General features: G+C 34.8%; 1 protein-coding gene across 7 annotated transcripts in view; it reads left to right on the plus strand.

Moving 5' to 3' along the window:
* Window positions 1–15,190, plus strand: part of STXBP5L (syntaxin binding protein 5L) — a 175,556-nt gene that overhangs the window by 109,220 nt on the left and 51,146 nt on the right. For all 7 annotated transcript variants that reach the window (XM_042868043.1, XM_042868047.1, XM_042868049.1 and 4 more), the window contains exons 9-16: window positions 240–318; window positions 488–642; window positions 2,063–2,135; window positions 3,363–3,510; window positions 5,110–5,177; window positions 6,162–6,202; window positions 9,185–9,402; window positions 12,600–12,772. In XM_042868043.1, coding sequence (XP_042723977.1) covers window positions 240–318; window positions 488–642; window positions 2,063–2,135; window positions 3,363–3,510; window positions 5,110–5,177; window positions 6,162–6,202; window positions 9,185–9,402; window positions 12,600–12,772 — 955 coding nt within the window. The remainder of the gene's footprint in view (window positions 1–239; window positions 319–487; window positions 643–2,062; window positions 2,136–3,362; window positions 3,511–5,109; window positions 5,178–6,161; window positions 6,203–9,184; window positions 9,403–12,599; window positions 12,773–15,190) is intronic.

The following is a 15,190-nucleotide window of genomic DNA, read 5'->3' on the forward strand; positions in this document are numbered from 1 at the left end:
TTTTTGAATTGTTATCTGTAATCCTTCAGACATACATAGCAGTAAAAACTTAAAGCTATAATAAATGTAAACACGCATATTTTAGAGAAATAGGCATTAATACTTACCATTTCATGTAGCTTTAAAATTCCACTCTTTCTGATTATGTAACTGCTTCAAGGTGTGTATTTTAGTTTGAAAGTTTGATTAGTTTTGTTATCCTGATGTTTTAATACAGTTTCCATCCTCTTTTTCCTTAGGAAAAATTCAAAGAGACGGAAAAAAACCTGAATCCTGTAAACCAATTCTTAAAGTGGAGTACAAAACCTGTAAAAACAGGTATGTTTCAGTGTTACATTCGTGAATTAATACACTCTGAATCTTTCCTTTGTCTTTTTTTGCAAAGCTATTTAAGATATTAAAGCTGTTAAAGCTGTTAAGACATTACACCTCTAATGTAAACTTGTTACATAAACTTATGATTACCATGTTTTTATATTTAATACAGTGAACCATTTGTGATATTTTCCGGTGGGTTGTCATATGATAAGGCTTGTCGAAGACCAAGTCTAACGATTATGCATGGGAAAGCAATTACAGTTCTTGAAATGGATCATCCTATAGTTGATTTTTTAACTCTTTGTGAAACCCCATATCCGAATGGTGAGTTCATTAAGCAAAATAGAATTATAGAAAGTATAAATGAACTGAACTTCTCTAATATCTGAATTCCTGTCCGGGAACTTCATTCTTACAGTCGTCTCCATCTCAAAAATCCCCTATTGCTGAAAGTAACTGAAACTTGTTTTGGATTCTGAACATAAAAAAGACAAGTAATTAGTGGGAAACAAAAAAGGCATAAATTTCAAGATACACATTTGAAACATGGGCTAGTGTGAAATACTATTATTCTTAATCAAACATAAGTGCTTATGTATCTTAAAGTGTTACATATTGTGAGACTGCCAAATGCTGAAGTCACAGAAAATTCTGGAAAGTGAAATTAAGAAAGCTACAAGTGAAAAAGAAGCTAAGTTTATCTTTTTAAGCCCTCAGTCAGAAGAGTAAAGTAAGTCTTTTATACAATGATAAATCAAATATATATTAAAAAAACTCTATTTGTTTTAATGTCATGCAGTAAAAGTAATTTTCAGTAATCAAAGTTAATTTGCAGTTCTTTCTGTGCAGATTTAGGTATTTCACTCTCACTGTGTCTGCAGCACAACTGTATTATGTGAAGCACTTGTGCTGTCATCAGAGTACTCCTATCATGCTGTTTCTTTAATTCTCCTTGTTATTGTTAAAATGAAGATATAGAGAAGACTTCTTGTAATCTTCCTTTCAGATTGCTTTGGAAACAAACACACTGTATATCAAGTGGACTGGACTAGCTGTCTACAGTCTGTTTTTAAGGAATAGTTTTGAATAGAAAAAGTATTAATGCTGGGCAGCAAAAAGGTCATTGTCTGAGTAACAATTGGATTCAACAATGCCATAATACGCACAACCTCCTCACATTCTGTTACTTTCAGTGTTCCATCATGCTGGAATACTACATTATGCCTTTAGCAATTGGACAGATCAATACAATAGGAAAGGCATTACAGCAAGGGTGCAATGACTTAAGGACTAGCACAATAGAGAGGTGCTATGAAAGAGCCTGTATCAGACAAACGCAGGTTCCCAGGGATAAGCTCCACCAAGGAAGGATTTCCAACCAGAGATCCTTCCCCAGTGGCAGTTAGCCCTTAAATGGGGTCTAAGAGAGGTGCAGCCAGGCTTCACCCCTTCTGGTCACACAGCTGAATTGCCTTCACCTGTGCTCCCAGGGCTGAGCCAGTCTTTTCCCCAGGTGATCAATCAGTGGTTCAGGCTGTGATTCAACAGTTTCCATACAATGCCAGTACTGTTTCTGTCATGTATGTTAATCAGCAGTTCTGCCTGAAAGTCATTTCTTTTCTTATTTCCTATTTGTCCCTAATCAAATGCTTTCTAGATTTTGTTTAATATACTGTAAGTATTTAGAGAACATAAATGTGACTAGCAATTTGTTGTTTTTTTATACCTGATTCCTCTCTTACAGAATTTCAAGAACCCTATGCTGTAGTTGTGCTTTTGGAAAAAGATCTCATTGTTGTTGACCTGACACAAAGCAAGTAAGTATAAGATCTTATGTGAAGTTATGGATTCGTCTTAACTGTTTAGAATTTGATGATTAAAAAAAAATCCGAATGATATAATGGAATGTCATTTTACTGCACAAAATCACTCAGTCTATATGCTTACTTCCACCTTAAAAGCTAGGATCAAAAGCTGATCAATAGAATCTTGCTTTTGAGTTTGGGAATAAATCTACATCTACAGTCCCTTCAGTATAGCCCTCAAACACAGCATCAAAGTTAAGTGATTCATGGACAATTGCTGAATTACAACCTGAATTTTCGTGTTAGAAATTACACTCAGCTAGCGCCTGTATGCATGTCTAACTTCACTGGACTCTGTCAGGACTACCACTTAAGTATTTACTCAGGTGTCTTAGTAAATAACAGCACTGCTTTATGTGGATCTATGGGATTCCTTCATGATCCATTTGTTGTTTTAAATGATAAATAATACTTTTACATCAAAATCAGTATTCATATATATCATATAATGCAGGATATGATTCTTATTTGTTTTGTTCTGTGTCAAAAAGTGCATCCACATTCACACTGGTATAATTAAGAACAGAATTGTTCTGTGAAGATTTGAAACATTTTTAAGTAAATCATATTCTGACCTCATTCACTTTCAAGAGTAATTCCTATCATCTCAGCAGTATAAAATGGATGCAAGTGAAATCAGAACCAAATCTCTTGCATTTTTGAATTGTGAATAACATTGTGTAATCTGCCAGAAATGAGGCCTTATTTCTTTTCAGACAGTCCAAACTGATGAAAGTGGGAAGAAAACTGAAATCGACTTCATCTGTTAATGCAGTTGTTCGCTGTAGAATCAGTAGTAGATCAACACAATGAACAGAACTGTTAAATATAAAATCTACAGTTGAATAGTTAATTCTTGGGTCATAGTTTATATCATATGAGTGAACCTGAAGCTTCTAGAAAATACATGATTTCTGTATCTCATAAATGAAATTATGAGATGCTGAAAAAATTTATAAAAAAAACCAGATTATTGTCACAGCACAGGAATTTGTACATCGTTGAAACTAGAAGTTTTATTGACATTAAAAGCAATATGTATGTTTTAAAAAATAATGAAAAATGTACTTTATCAGTAATTATTCTACTTAGATTGTGTGATATACTTTCTAATATGAATATGTTCTTACATGGCTCAGTGTGTCACCATGCTTCTAATAAATTGTCTTCCTTGACTAGTTTTCCAATCTTTGAAAATCCATATCCTATTGACATTCATGAGTCACCTGTCACCTGCACAGAATATTTTGCCGACTGTCCTCCAGATTTGATTCCTGTACTCTATTCTGTAGGAGCAAAACATAAAAAGCAAGGATACAGCAATAAGGTAAACAAAACCAGTATTTTTCGAGAAAGAAAACACATGTACTACCCGTGTCTTTGAAATATCTTACCAAATTCTTTTCATTTTACTTCTTTAATAACCAATTTCAAGTTAGTCCAGCCTGCAGATTAGATGCAGCTTTCCTTCTGTGATTTCTTATGGCTTGATATTCATCTTTCAGTAATATCTACCATCACTGAACCATAAGCATTAAGCCGCCGTTATGCAGGAATTCATCATTAGGCTGCTGGAATTATGTGGTGAGATCAGACTGACTTAAAAGAATGTCATCAATGTAAAATTTGAATTTGTCTGAAAATGTTATCTGTACCGAAGACAGAAGTAGTGTATAAAATGATTATAATGCAAAGCAGAAGATCTTTGGTGGAATTTGAAGGTTGACAGCATTTCATTAAATAAAGATATTGGTTATTTTACTGAGCTACTGTAGTCTTAATGTAAGGGTTTTAGAAATAACGCAAGCTGCAGAAATGAAAATAGGGAATTGAATTACTTTATACATTTCAAGTATTAATTTAGTTTATGTTTTGCTTAGAACTAATCCATCACAATAAATAAATAAGAAAAAATGTTGAGTAAGCAAATTGGGCATCAGTTTTCTTTTTATATTTAAATAATAGTTTTCCTTAGAGCTGCCTTGTTTTCCTTGAACTGAAAATCTGGGCCTTATATACTTCTTTGAGATCTTAATTCAGCTAAGTACTTCAGAAAATGTTTTTTTCTCTTACTAGAATTTGTCTGCTTATTTATCCTAAATTTGCATACATAGTTGTCTAAAAATTTCACTGCATATCTATCTGTACTCCTTGTAAATTCTCAATACAACTTGTTTTATTTGTGCATGCACATGATAAACATGCAGAATATAGATAGCCATTCCCACTCACTCCTTTCTGTACTCACATGCATCCTCTCTGTGCAGTCTCAGAACCAGTTTTCTCCTAGATTTTTCTGTCCTCTCATACACTGTACAAATCTTTATTCACTCTGTAGCTGTTCCCAACAAGCTTTAGGCACGGACCACCATTTTCTTCAACCAGCATAGACCAAGGAAAAGAATAAGAATCTTTCCACTAATAAATAAAAGGCAAGGAAAAGATGATGATTTCACACAATCTGTGAAAGTTGCATTCCCTTATTTCATATCCCATAGCATGATGCTCAGTTTCTTGTTTCCCACTTTTCTGGGCCAGCTTCTTCAGTAGTCTCCATCCTCAGAATGGAATCTCAGTTCTAATCAGCATCCTATAGAAGCTCCAATGTGAAAACAGTAACAAAAGTGTTTACTACTCCTTCCTCTACTTCCTGTTTTGAATGTTTGCAGTGTTAGCTATGTAATAATCATTAAAAAAGATAGAACTTTAGTTGTTAAAGTAAATTTAAAAAAAAAAAAAACCTAAAAGACTTAATTTGTAAAATGCTAATAAACTTTAAAAGCCTTGAATGGTATACTATATTTTCACTTCTTTTTTTAGATGTATTGCTTTTTGGAAGAAGATATTGTCTGCTCTTCTGTCTAAAAATTAACCAAGCAAAATTCATCAGGATTAGCTTTGATCTATGCTCTTGTTGTTCATTTAGGAGTGGCCTATCAGTGGTGGAGCATGGAATCTTGGAGCTCAGACATATCCTGAAATCATTATTACAGGGTGAGAATGAAACTGAGGATTTGTTCTTTTAAAATGTTACTGTCTGGAACTTCTAATTGTGGGTTGTCTGTGGGCAAGTGTTGATTCTTGACATGGTATGTGTGTCCTAACCTCTTGTGTTGAGGTATGTAGCTTTTGTTTTGGGTGTAAAATCACCACAGAAATTCCCATTTGCTGTAGAAAATAGAGCCTTGGGTTCAAGGATGTACTGCTGTTAAGAATTACTGATTGAGGCCCTGGTGTTAGATGGCAAGTCTATTTGTGAAATCAGCTTGTGAAGGTGGAATCTTTGAAAAAGGGAATTCATTGCAATCCATTTATTTGTTTGAAGGCCATGAAAAGGGATCCAGCTGTTTTTCTAACACTCCTATTTTTCTCTGGTCTCAGACACGCTGATGATAACAGTATATTTGATATATTTGATAAATTGTTGTAATCGATGATACTTAAAACCCATTTTATGGTATGTGCAATAGTAAGGAGAAGAAGAAATTATTGTAAACAGAAGTGTCTCCTTTCTGCAATTATATTTCAAGGGTTATTTTCCATTAATAAAAAGAACACAGCTGTTAGGAGCTAAGCAGAATGAACTTGACCTTTGACTTTCCAAAAGTTGGATATACGTGGCATTTTTAGAGTTCTTGGGCTTATGTGCTTGATACTTGTGCACTGCGAGGCCAGAAGTGCTTCATCATAAACTTGGCATTAGTAAATGAATTAATTTTGTGCTGCTGTGATCTTAAAAATCGTAGTCAGCTTAGTTCTCTATAGAGATTTTATCAAAAGGTATTCATCAATCATATTAATAATAAAATATTTCCTTATGGTTAGTAGATACACCATCATATATTGTCATTGAAGTATGGAGAAGCTTAACACAGAAGCAAAATACAGTTTTTCCACTTCTATTTATCACTCAGTGAAAGCAGAAAATGTTCTTTAAATGCATAATGTTTTAACACATTTAATTTTATTTTTTTTAAGCCATGCAGATGGATCAGTAAAGTTTTGGGATGCTTCTGCCAGTAAGTTTTTGAAGTTCACTTTCATACAATGCTGAAAAGTCACACATAAACACACATATTTTTACATGTAATACGTAATGTGCTACAGTATGAATACTAGTATCTATAATGCTGTGACTAGATTATGGTCAGGTGACATTAAGCAACTTTGATTAAATTAGGAGAAAAATACTATTAATGGAATATTTTAAGCAGAGAAGAGCTGGAAGTCTAGGATAGGGATAAAAACTTTAGATCTGATGTACCAAAACCTAGGAAGAATGAAGTACTGTTAAATAATTCCATAGGCATAATCCTATTGTGTATATAAAACAGTAAGCTGAAATAGCCCCAGTGATATAATGTAGTCTTTTTTACAGCTAGATAAAAACAAAACATCAAAATATATTAAGACATCTTAGTTAAAGACCTGCATCTTTACTTGTCCAGTCTCAAATTCCAGGAATTAATTGGGAAGAACATTTCCATTCATCCTAGCAGGAAAAAGCATCAGAAAATAGTTATTCCATATGTTTTAGCTTTAATTAAATGTATCAGAGAACAGCATTTTTCCCTATAGAAAATACATCTGGTGCTTATTATAAAAATGTATTTATTAAAAATACACACATGGTTTTGTTGAAAGCTATGGTATTTCGTTTCAAATAACATCTCTGTGCTTCATAAATGCTGCATCATAGTTAGTTGCCTTGTATTCTCTCTCTTCAGTAATATTGGGTTCTTGGGATAGAACATCTCTTTCATGAGTTAACAGTCTCTTCCCATTTCCTGAAGCGGCGAGCGTGAAAGAAACTCTTATCTGAAATGCTAGACATAGACAGATTTTGTTTGACCCTAATAAACAGTCTGATATGATGATAATACTGACTATACTGATACTTTAAGTGCCTGCTGACTCCTCATTCCACCACATAATTGGCATGATTAATGCTATTAGAATTTCTAGCCAAAGATGGAGAACATTTACGATACTTTAATGTAAGATAAATTTCATGAATTTGTCAAATATTTCTGCTTTTGCCCAATACCAAATCTTTTCACTCATCAAGATTATCAAAGACAAAATGAGACTCCATTTCTTATTAAAAAAAAAGATGCATCTTTCTTAGAGTTTCTTTGTAGAGTTTGCATCATGCAGCACTTTCAAGCTATCACGATTACCAAAAATAAAAGAATTGTAATGAGGACAAGAGAATGAGGAAAGGAAAAAAATAGAAAAACTTCTCAATGGATATAAACATAACTCTCTAACATAACCTGCTGCAGTAGGAGCTGTTCATAGAGGTAAAAGCTTAGATAAGGAAGAATATTCGTGGATCTCTTTAACAGTAACAAAACTCTCCATGCATTTCTGACATCCTTAGTCCTCCTTTTCAGAACATGTACAGTATTACCGGTACCATACTTAGTACTTAACAATTTATAAAGCTTTAATTATTACAAAGCTTTACAATGTCTTAGCTTTTGAAACAACATTTAAATTTAATTTGAGGACTCACATCAAACATAATATCCTGCTCTTATTTGAAGGAACAAAGTACTTTGCTTTTAGTCATATTTTAATTTTTATCTGAAAACATAGATATTTGGGAGACAGACAAATGCTTAGCCACTGAAGCAGTTTTCCAAGTTTATCTTTGCACAAAATATGTATCAGTGGTGCCTAATAATTCATAGAAGTGTGAGGCATGGAATCTTGCCTTGTACTTGTGCCGTATGATTCTGTAGTTCTTCCTGTCTTAGTATGTGTGGACCCAAGAAGTCTGCCCCTAATTCACACTGCCAGTCTAAATTTGACACTGGGATCAAGGGCATCTTGAGGCCTTTCCACCACCACAAAACTCAGTAGAATGATGTGTTCATTACAGAAGCACTTGCTGCATTTGTGAAAATTTATAATCATTGAATTGCTCAGGATGGAAAAGACCTTAGAGAGCAAGTCCAACCACAGCCTAACCATACTACCCTAACTCTAACAACCCTCTGCTAAATCATGTCCCCGAGCACCACATCCAAACGGTTTTTAAACACATTCAGGGATGGTGACTCAACCACTTCCCTGGGGAGATACCGTGTATATTAAGATTCCTAGAAGTATACGTGACCAGCAAACAGAAAATGTAATTTTGATGTATTTGCTATCTGATTACACAACTAGAAGGCTCTTCCATCTTGTCATTGTTTATTGCCCAGGATAGCTGGGTTGATCTAGCACAGTTACAGTAATATATGCAACAGCTTTACTTTTATGTATATACACACCCTAATAGGTAGTGCCCTGGATGACTTTTTCTGATCTTACACAGTGATTGATTAGTGTGATAAATTCATGCAAAAGTAGTAAGAAAAGACAAGCAAACAAAACAACAACACACAGCAGAGAGCAATGTCTATAAAGCAAAATGTGGTTAATTTTAATTCCTATTATCTCCAAAATTCGCAGTATTGCAGACGTACTCTTGAATAAAGCTTCTAGATATTAAGGTTTTTATAGCCAGGTATTAATACAGATATGCTTATTAGTCAAGAAAATCAGAGCATCTTCCTTTCAGAAAGACTTTGTCTTGCCAGGCCACCAGAATATTTCCCACATTTTTTCACTTAGCACTCCATACAGTCTTTATATAGCAAGACAAAATAAATCTTTGTTTCACATGTGATTGAGAAAATGGAGCTTGAGTGTAAGCCTAGTTATGGACATACAACTAATAATCACCTTTTACATTCTGCTTCAGAAGCTAATAAAAAGTGTTTCACAGACAAATATCCATTTGTAAATATTAAATACATAATCCTACTGGTACTGGTGTACCAGTGTACCAATATAAAATCTGTACTGTGTGATACCCATCTTTTTCTCTTCTTAGGCCTTATGTAATTCTTTGTTGTGCTATCATTGAAAAGAAAATGGGAACTTAAGACTTTTATAACTGATTTGCTTATGGTTAATCAGGTTTTTCTGTTTGTTTTAATATATTCCAGTTACACTGCAGATGTTGTACAAATTAAAAACATCAAAAGTCTTTGAAAAACAGAAGCCAGGGGAAGGAAAAGCAACAGCTGAGATTGTGGAAGAAGACCCTTTTGCAGTTCAAATGATGTACTGGTGTCCTGAAAGCCGAATTTTCTGTGTGGCAGGAGTTTCTGCATATGTGGTTGTTTATAGATTCAGCAAACATGAAGTAAATACTGAAATTGCGGTAAGTCATTCAGAATTTTACTTGTTTATGAAATAACACCATCTCTATGAAATGTGAAAGATGAAAGTGACTTCTGTGTCAGTGTACAACTGCATAAACACAGATTTAGGAGTATTCCATTTAAAATCTTTTGAATGAAATATTGATTGTACTTAAGATGATGATAAAAACTGAGTGAGGTTTTGGGATCCAGCTGTCTTGTTTCTTACTTTAATATTAACATACTATAGGATGGTTGTCTGATGTAGCTCACTTCTAGGACTTCAGTACAGTGCATCTCTGTTGTGCTCAGTGCTCTTGTGGTACAGTCTGATGTATGTTTTTCCTAGATAACATTACTCAGGTCAGTTATTTCGTATCTTCTGTTTATTTTCATAATATTTGTAATAAAAGGGGACTGAAAATTATCAGTTGCTTTAATAAAACAAAAGGAGTTAATTTTTTTTCTGGTTTATATTGACTTTGCTTCCCTCAAAATGGACACTATTTGAAAAGCAAGGTGATTTATGTCTAAGTAGTTGATATTTTCTTAAATATCTTGAGCTTCAATCCTATTCACATACTCCTTTTTCCGTCTTCATGTCTTGAGCAGTCACTTCATTTCAGATAGAATCACACAGTTCATGTGCTTTTAACTGCTCTGCAGTCAGCTGGTACTTACTCATCATACAGCAAGTTAAACTTTAGTTTAAACCTTGCATTTCTGCGCAGTAGTGACAACCACTTCTAATAGACTGGTTCAACAACACTTTAAATGTAAGATATTCTTTCATTCATCTAAAATATTTAACAGCAGACAAGTCTTAAGAGAAAGGCAATCTAAATGGGTCTGGAGCATCTCCCTTACAAGGAAAGGCTGAGAGACCTGGGTTGATTCAGCCTGGAGAAGAGAAGACTGAGAGGGGATCTTATTGATGCTTATAAATACCTACAGTGCAGGAAGCAATTAGATAAAGCCAGACACTTTTGAATGATGTAATGATAGGACAAGAAGGAAAGGCTAAAAAATGGCTCATAGGAAGTTCCACACAAATATGTGGAAGAATTTTTTTACAGTGAGGGTATTTTAATGTCCTTTAAAAAGGCTATAAGTCTAGCCTGACAAAAACATCTGTGTCAGTGTACAGGAGCGTTTGTTGGAATATGTACCTGACTTTACATTCAATAGTTCTGTCTATACTGAAAATGAGGTTGTCAGTCTCAGGATGTATGTAGATTGCTCCGGAAGTAATGTCTCGTATTTATTTATTTGAAAGCTACGACAGATACAAAGAGCACAATAACACTGGTTGATAGAGCAGGTTCTCATCTGCAAAACACTCTTTTTCAGTGTGGTCACCACTATTAGCTACGCATTTTCATCAGACAAGAACAAGAGCCTGTATGCCACACTCATAAAAATTTGCACCAGTGGAGGTGACCCACTGTTTCACAGCTGCCACAATAGCATCATTTCTAGGAAAGTGTTACCAGTGCAGTCCATCTTTCCTCAGCCCAAACAGATGGAAGTCAGAAGATGCCAAAACTGGACTATGCAGTGGATGGGGTAGGCACATTGCCAACGTGCTCCGCAGTCTATGGAACCTGGTGTTAGTGTGTTGCAAGAGAAAAGGGTTCTTCTTTGGCCTGACTCTGGAAGTTTGAGCCTTCAGCTTAATCACTGTCACAGTGTAGAAAGTCAGAGCTGATGGTTTGGACGTGTTCCAGGAAATTCAGGAGGATCATCCCTTTTCTATCCCAAAAGACAGTACACATCACTTTACTTATTGTGGACTGACTGCCAGTGGAGAATTCTCATGTCGCCACACCATGAGTGCTCATAGTAATGATGCTATGCTTCATCACCAGTAACAGTACGATTCAGGAAACTCTCACCTGTAGTCTCGTATAGGTTCAATAGATCCTGAAAAAATTGAATATAGCATTCTTTCTGTTACTCTCTGAGCATTCATTGGACCCAATTGGCACAAACTTTGCAATATTTCAACATTGCCACTATCATTTCCAGTGCATTGAAGCCAACTTTCCGTTCAGGAACAGTCTTGTGCGTAGTAATCTGTGGCTGAGCTGATTGAGATGGTCTTAATTTTGTGGTGTGACAGCTGTGCATGGCTTGTCTTTCATGTTGCTGTCACCACTGCTGAAATGGTAGCACTTAATGCTTCCATCTTCATATTGGTGAAGATAATGTCTCAGTGAGAGACCATTAAATGAGGAGTTTGCAGTGTATACATTTTCAATTGCATATGATCACTTCAAGAAACCAGCACTGAGATTACTGTTCAGCTAGTATTCCCAAGACATTATCTCTTTGAGGGAATTACCTTTTTTAAAATTGTTTTCAACATGAAGTTCTCCTTGGATAATTCATGAGGTAGAAAGAATTGACCAATATTTATTATGATATTTTGAGATGATTACTTATATAGATTTGAACTCCCTGTACAGTTTCCCATTTGTTTTGGAATTCGTTCAGTTAAGATTTCCTGAATTAGTGGAAAGAGTGGAAGCATGGTTGAGCTTCGTTGGCCTCCTTTTTCTGTCTGAGGGGGCCCAGAAGGAAAGTGAAAGATAAGTGGTTTAGACTTTGCATTCTAGAATCTGTCAAACTCGTGTACAATTTAAAGAATATGGAACTCTGTGCTCCTGACCCTGCATGAGGACAGATGGAGTTCATGGGTCAGTAGTACCGGCTTAAACTTCTGCATACTGGCTAAAAGTTGTCTTTTAGAGATGGTGTTGTAGTTGCAATGGAGAGGAAGCTGATGATCATTCTATTAATTAGTTGGCTTAGGAAAATGGTAATGAACAATAAGTAGAAAATTTTCATGACATTGATTCTGATGGATGCTTTCTTATGCTAAAATATTATTTACTTGAGAGCGAGTAATATCTCTTTTCATACTAAGTTCTGGAAAACTGTATTCTTTCACTTATAATAAAAAGCTTGGAACAAAGTCAGTACTGGAAGAATATACTTAATTATTTCTCCATCATTGTAGGGTAAATGACAAGTTCCTATGCAGTTCTACTGTTAGGCTGTATAAAAAACAAATGACTCTATTCTTTACTTGTGAATGATTATGGTACATGTTTTTTTTAATCTTCAAGGAAAAAAAAAGCTTCTGATTTTTGTTTATAATACAACTTTCAGCAAGCTTTCTTATTAAATTGTGACAGCTTTTTATTTATTTAAGTCACTAGAGGTACGACTTCAGTATGAAGTAGAAGATATCATTACTCCTGAACCGGAAATAATTCCTCAATTTCCAGATGCCTCTTCCCAGCTTCCTTCTCTAAAGAGTCTTTCAGGTAGTACCAACACTGTAGCATGTGAAGGAATGATGAAGGACAGTATCCCATGTCTTAGGTAAGTCTGCCATTGTTCAAAGCTTCATCTTTCTAGTAAGCATTCTTGTCAGGTGTTTTATGATCTGTCAACTATCAAGAAAAGAATGTTAATCATATTATGTGACACAAATAAAATGAACCAGAATATAGAACAAACAAAAGAATTAAAGCAATGTAATTATCAAGGAATTTAACAGGCTGAAAGTAAGTTATGGTGAAGATAAACCCTTGCAGTGAAGGTTCAACTAATTTTCCAGTGTGATCTACAAGTAATTATTCATCTTGCATCCACAGTTTTTAATGGAACACAAGTGCTACGGAATAGATAACGGAATTTCTGAGAAATTATTTTTTTTAGTCCACAAAAATACGTAAAATTCCTTGAGTAATTAGTATAATGCTAAAATCATCATCTGTGAAAGAAGTATATGCATCTTATTACACATAGGGAAAGGAAATCCTGTTCATACTCACAGAAGAGCCTTAAAAGTGTACAGTTACGAAACAGTTGCACTGTGTGGAACTGTGTATGTGTTCAACTGTAGGAGGAAACAAACTGTTGTCTGCTACAGTACACACTGCTACTGTTTGGATTAAAATAATATATTCTTACACAGATAAATTATAGGTTTAAAGAGTTTCAGAATGGAATTCTGTACAAAACTCCATAAATCATAATTTCAAAAGAATTATAGTGCACAGCTGATACGTATTGTTCTCATTTAGTGAATTAATTATTAATTCAGTTTAATTATTATTAAATATTTTAAATGTCTCAATTACTTCAAAAGCAGTTTAAATGAACATTGATATAAATATCATTGATATTTTCATCAATTTTGCTTCTGAAAATGGCATTAAAATTTAAAAGCAATATTGTGGCATTGTCCATGCATAATTGACAATAGTTTTTGGTTTCCTGTACATTTGTCTTTCTCATTCAGTTAGCAACTGAATCTCAGACATATGTTTAATCATCTGTGTGAACCATTAAAATCAATGGAAGAGGCACAGATAAGTTAATCTGTAAAAGTAAAAAAAAATAAGTAAATCTCAGTGGGAAACTGTTTTTTGCTTTTGAAATCAGTAAGAATACAATTGATTGTTGCAGTGAATTCCTTAATTCCTTCTTATTTGATTTAAGAAAGGGAAGGCTTGTTGAAAATCTTATGTTCTAGCATAGTTATGATTATAAGATGAAAGTAGAATCATAGAATCACCGAGTTTGGAAAAGACCTCTAAGATCATCTAATCCATCTGTCCACCTATCATCATTTCCCACTCAACCGTGTCCCTCAGTATAACATCTAAATGTTTCCTGAACACCTCCAGGCTTGGTGACTCCACCACCTCCCTGGGCAGCCCATTTCATCAGCTGACTGCTCTCAGAGAAGAAGTATTCCCTTATGTCCAGCCTATTTGAGGTGACATTGGGGCTTCTCCATACCAGACACAGCCAGCTCCAATAGCCTTACTGCATGACATGGCTGGGTCCAACAGCCAAGATGACAGCACCTTGGAGACAAGCGTGAAAGCATGAGATGCACTGTACTCTCCTTTGTTCTTCATGATTTCAGAAAAAAATCAGAATTAGAGCACTATTTGCTTTGTATGTTTTCTGTTAATGTGCTGCTCACGTTATCAAGCTAATAACTTTAGCCATGTTATCGTTTTATAGTTTTGTTTTCTTTTAGTTTTTTATATGCTTTCTCTTCTACAAGAATGATAGATTGCCAGTAGTCAAATTCGCCTCGAAGGCCTCCATCTCATCAGATGCTTTCAGCTGAGCTAAGAACAAACTGATAGGCATGGTTATTGAATGAGACGCTAAGAACATTTCTCTTGTGAAGAGTGCTTACTTTTTTATTCCCAGTAAAAGTTTGTTTCTTTTTTCCGGTCTGATCAACTACCATGTTAGGTGTGTGGACCAGGAATGCTTGGAGAGCTTGCTGAGTCACGTCATAGTCGTGTTCAGAAGATACTCTCCATAACCAGTCACCAAAGATCTCACATCTACAGTCCAGTGTTGCTTAGGTTATTTACAGCAGTGCTATATATAGAGAAGCACAGACAGCAGAAATAATTATTTGCCAATAACTGCAATTTTTCTGTCTGTGCTGTCCATGCGTGTATTGACTAGCTACTTCCTCTCTTGATACTAGCCCACCCTGTAATAAATGAGAGATTTGTAATATATATACTCTCAGTATTTATAGTTAATGCATCTAAAGAATTGCTGTTCTTGCGTAGTATCTTCTATCAGTGTATCATCAAGTAAATTCTACCAGACAAGAACATTAGTAGACTTACAGAGTACTGAGTTCTTACACTTTTGCTATGTGCTGTGCAAGTCACTGAATTTGTCGTAACAGGATATGAAAGGGTGTTAATATTTATATTAACAGATTATCAGATTTTATGTAGGAAGCAGTCATTC

The sequence above is a fragment of the Lagopus leucura genome, unplaced genomic scaffold, assembly GCF_019238085.1.
Source record: "Lagopus leucura isolate 7727_CA_CO unplaced genomic scaffold, USGS_WTPT01 Super-Scaffold_100001, whole genome shotgun sequence".
Lineage (NCBI taxonomy): Eukaryota > Metazoa > Chordata > Aves > Galliformes > Phasianidae > Lagopus > Lagopus leucura.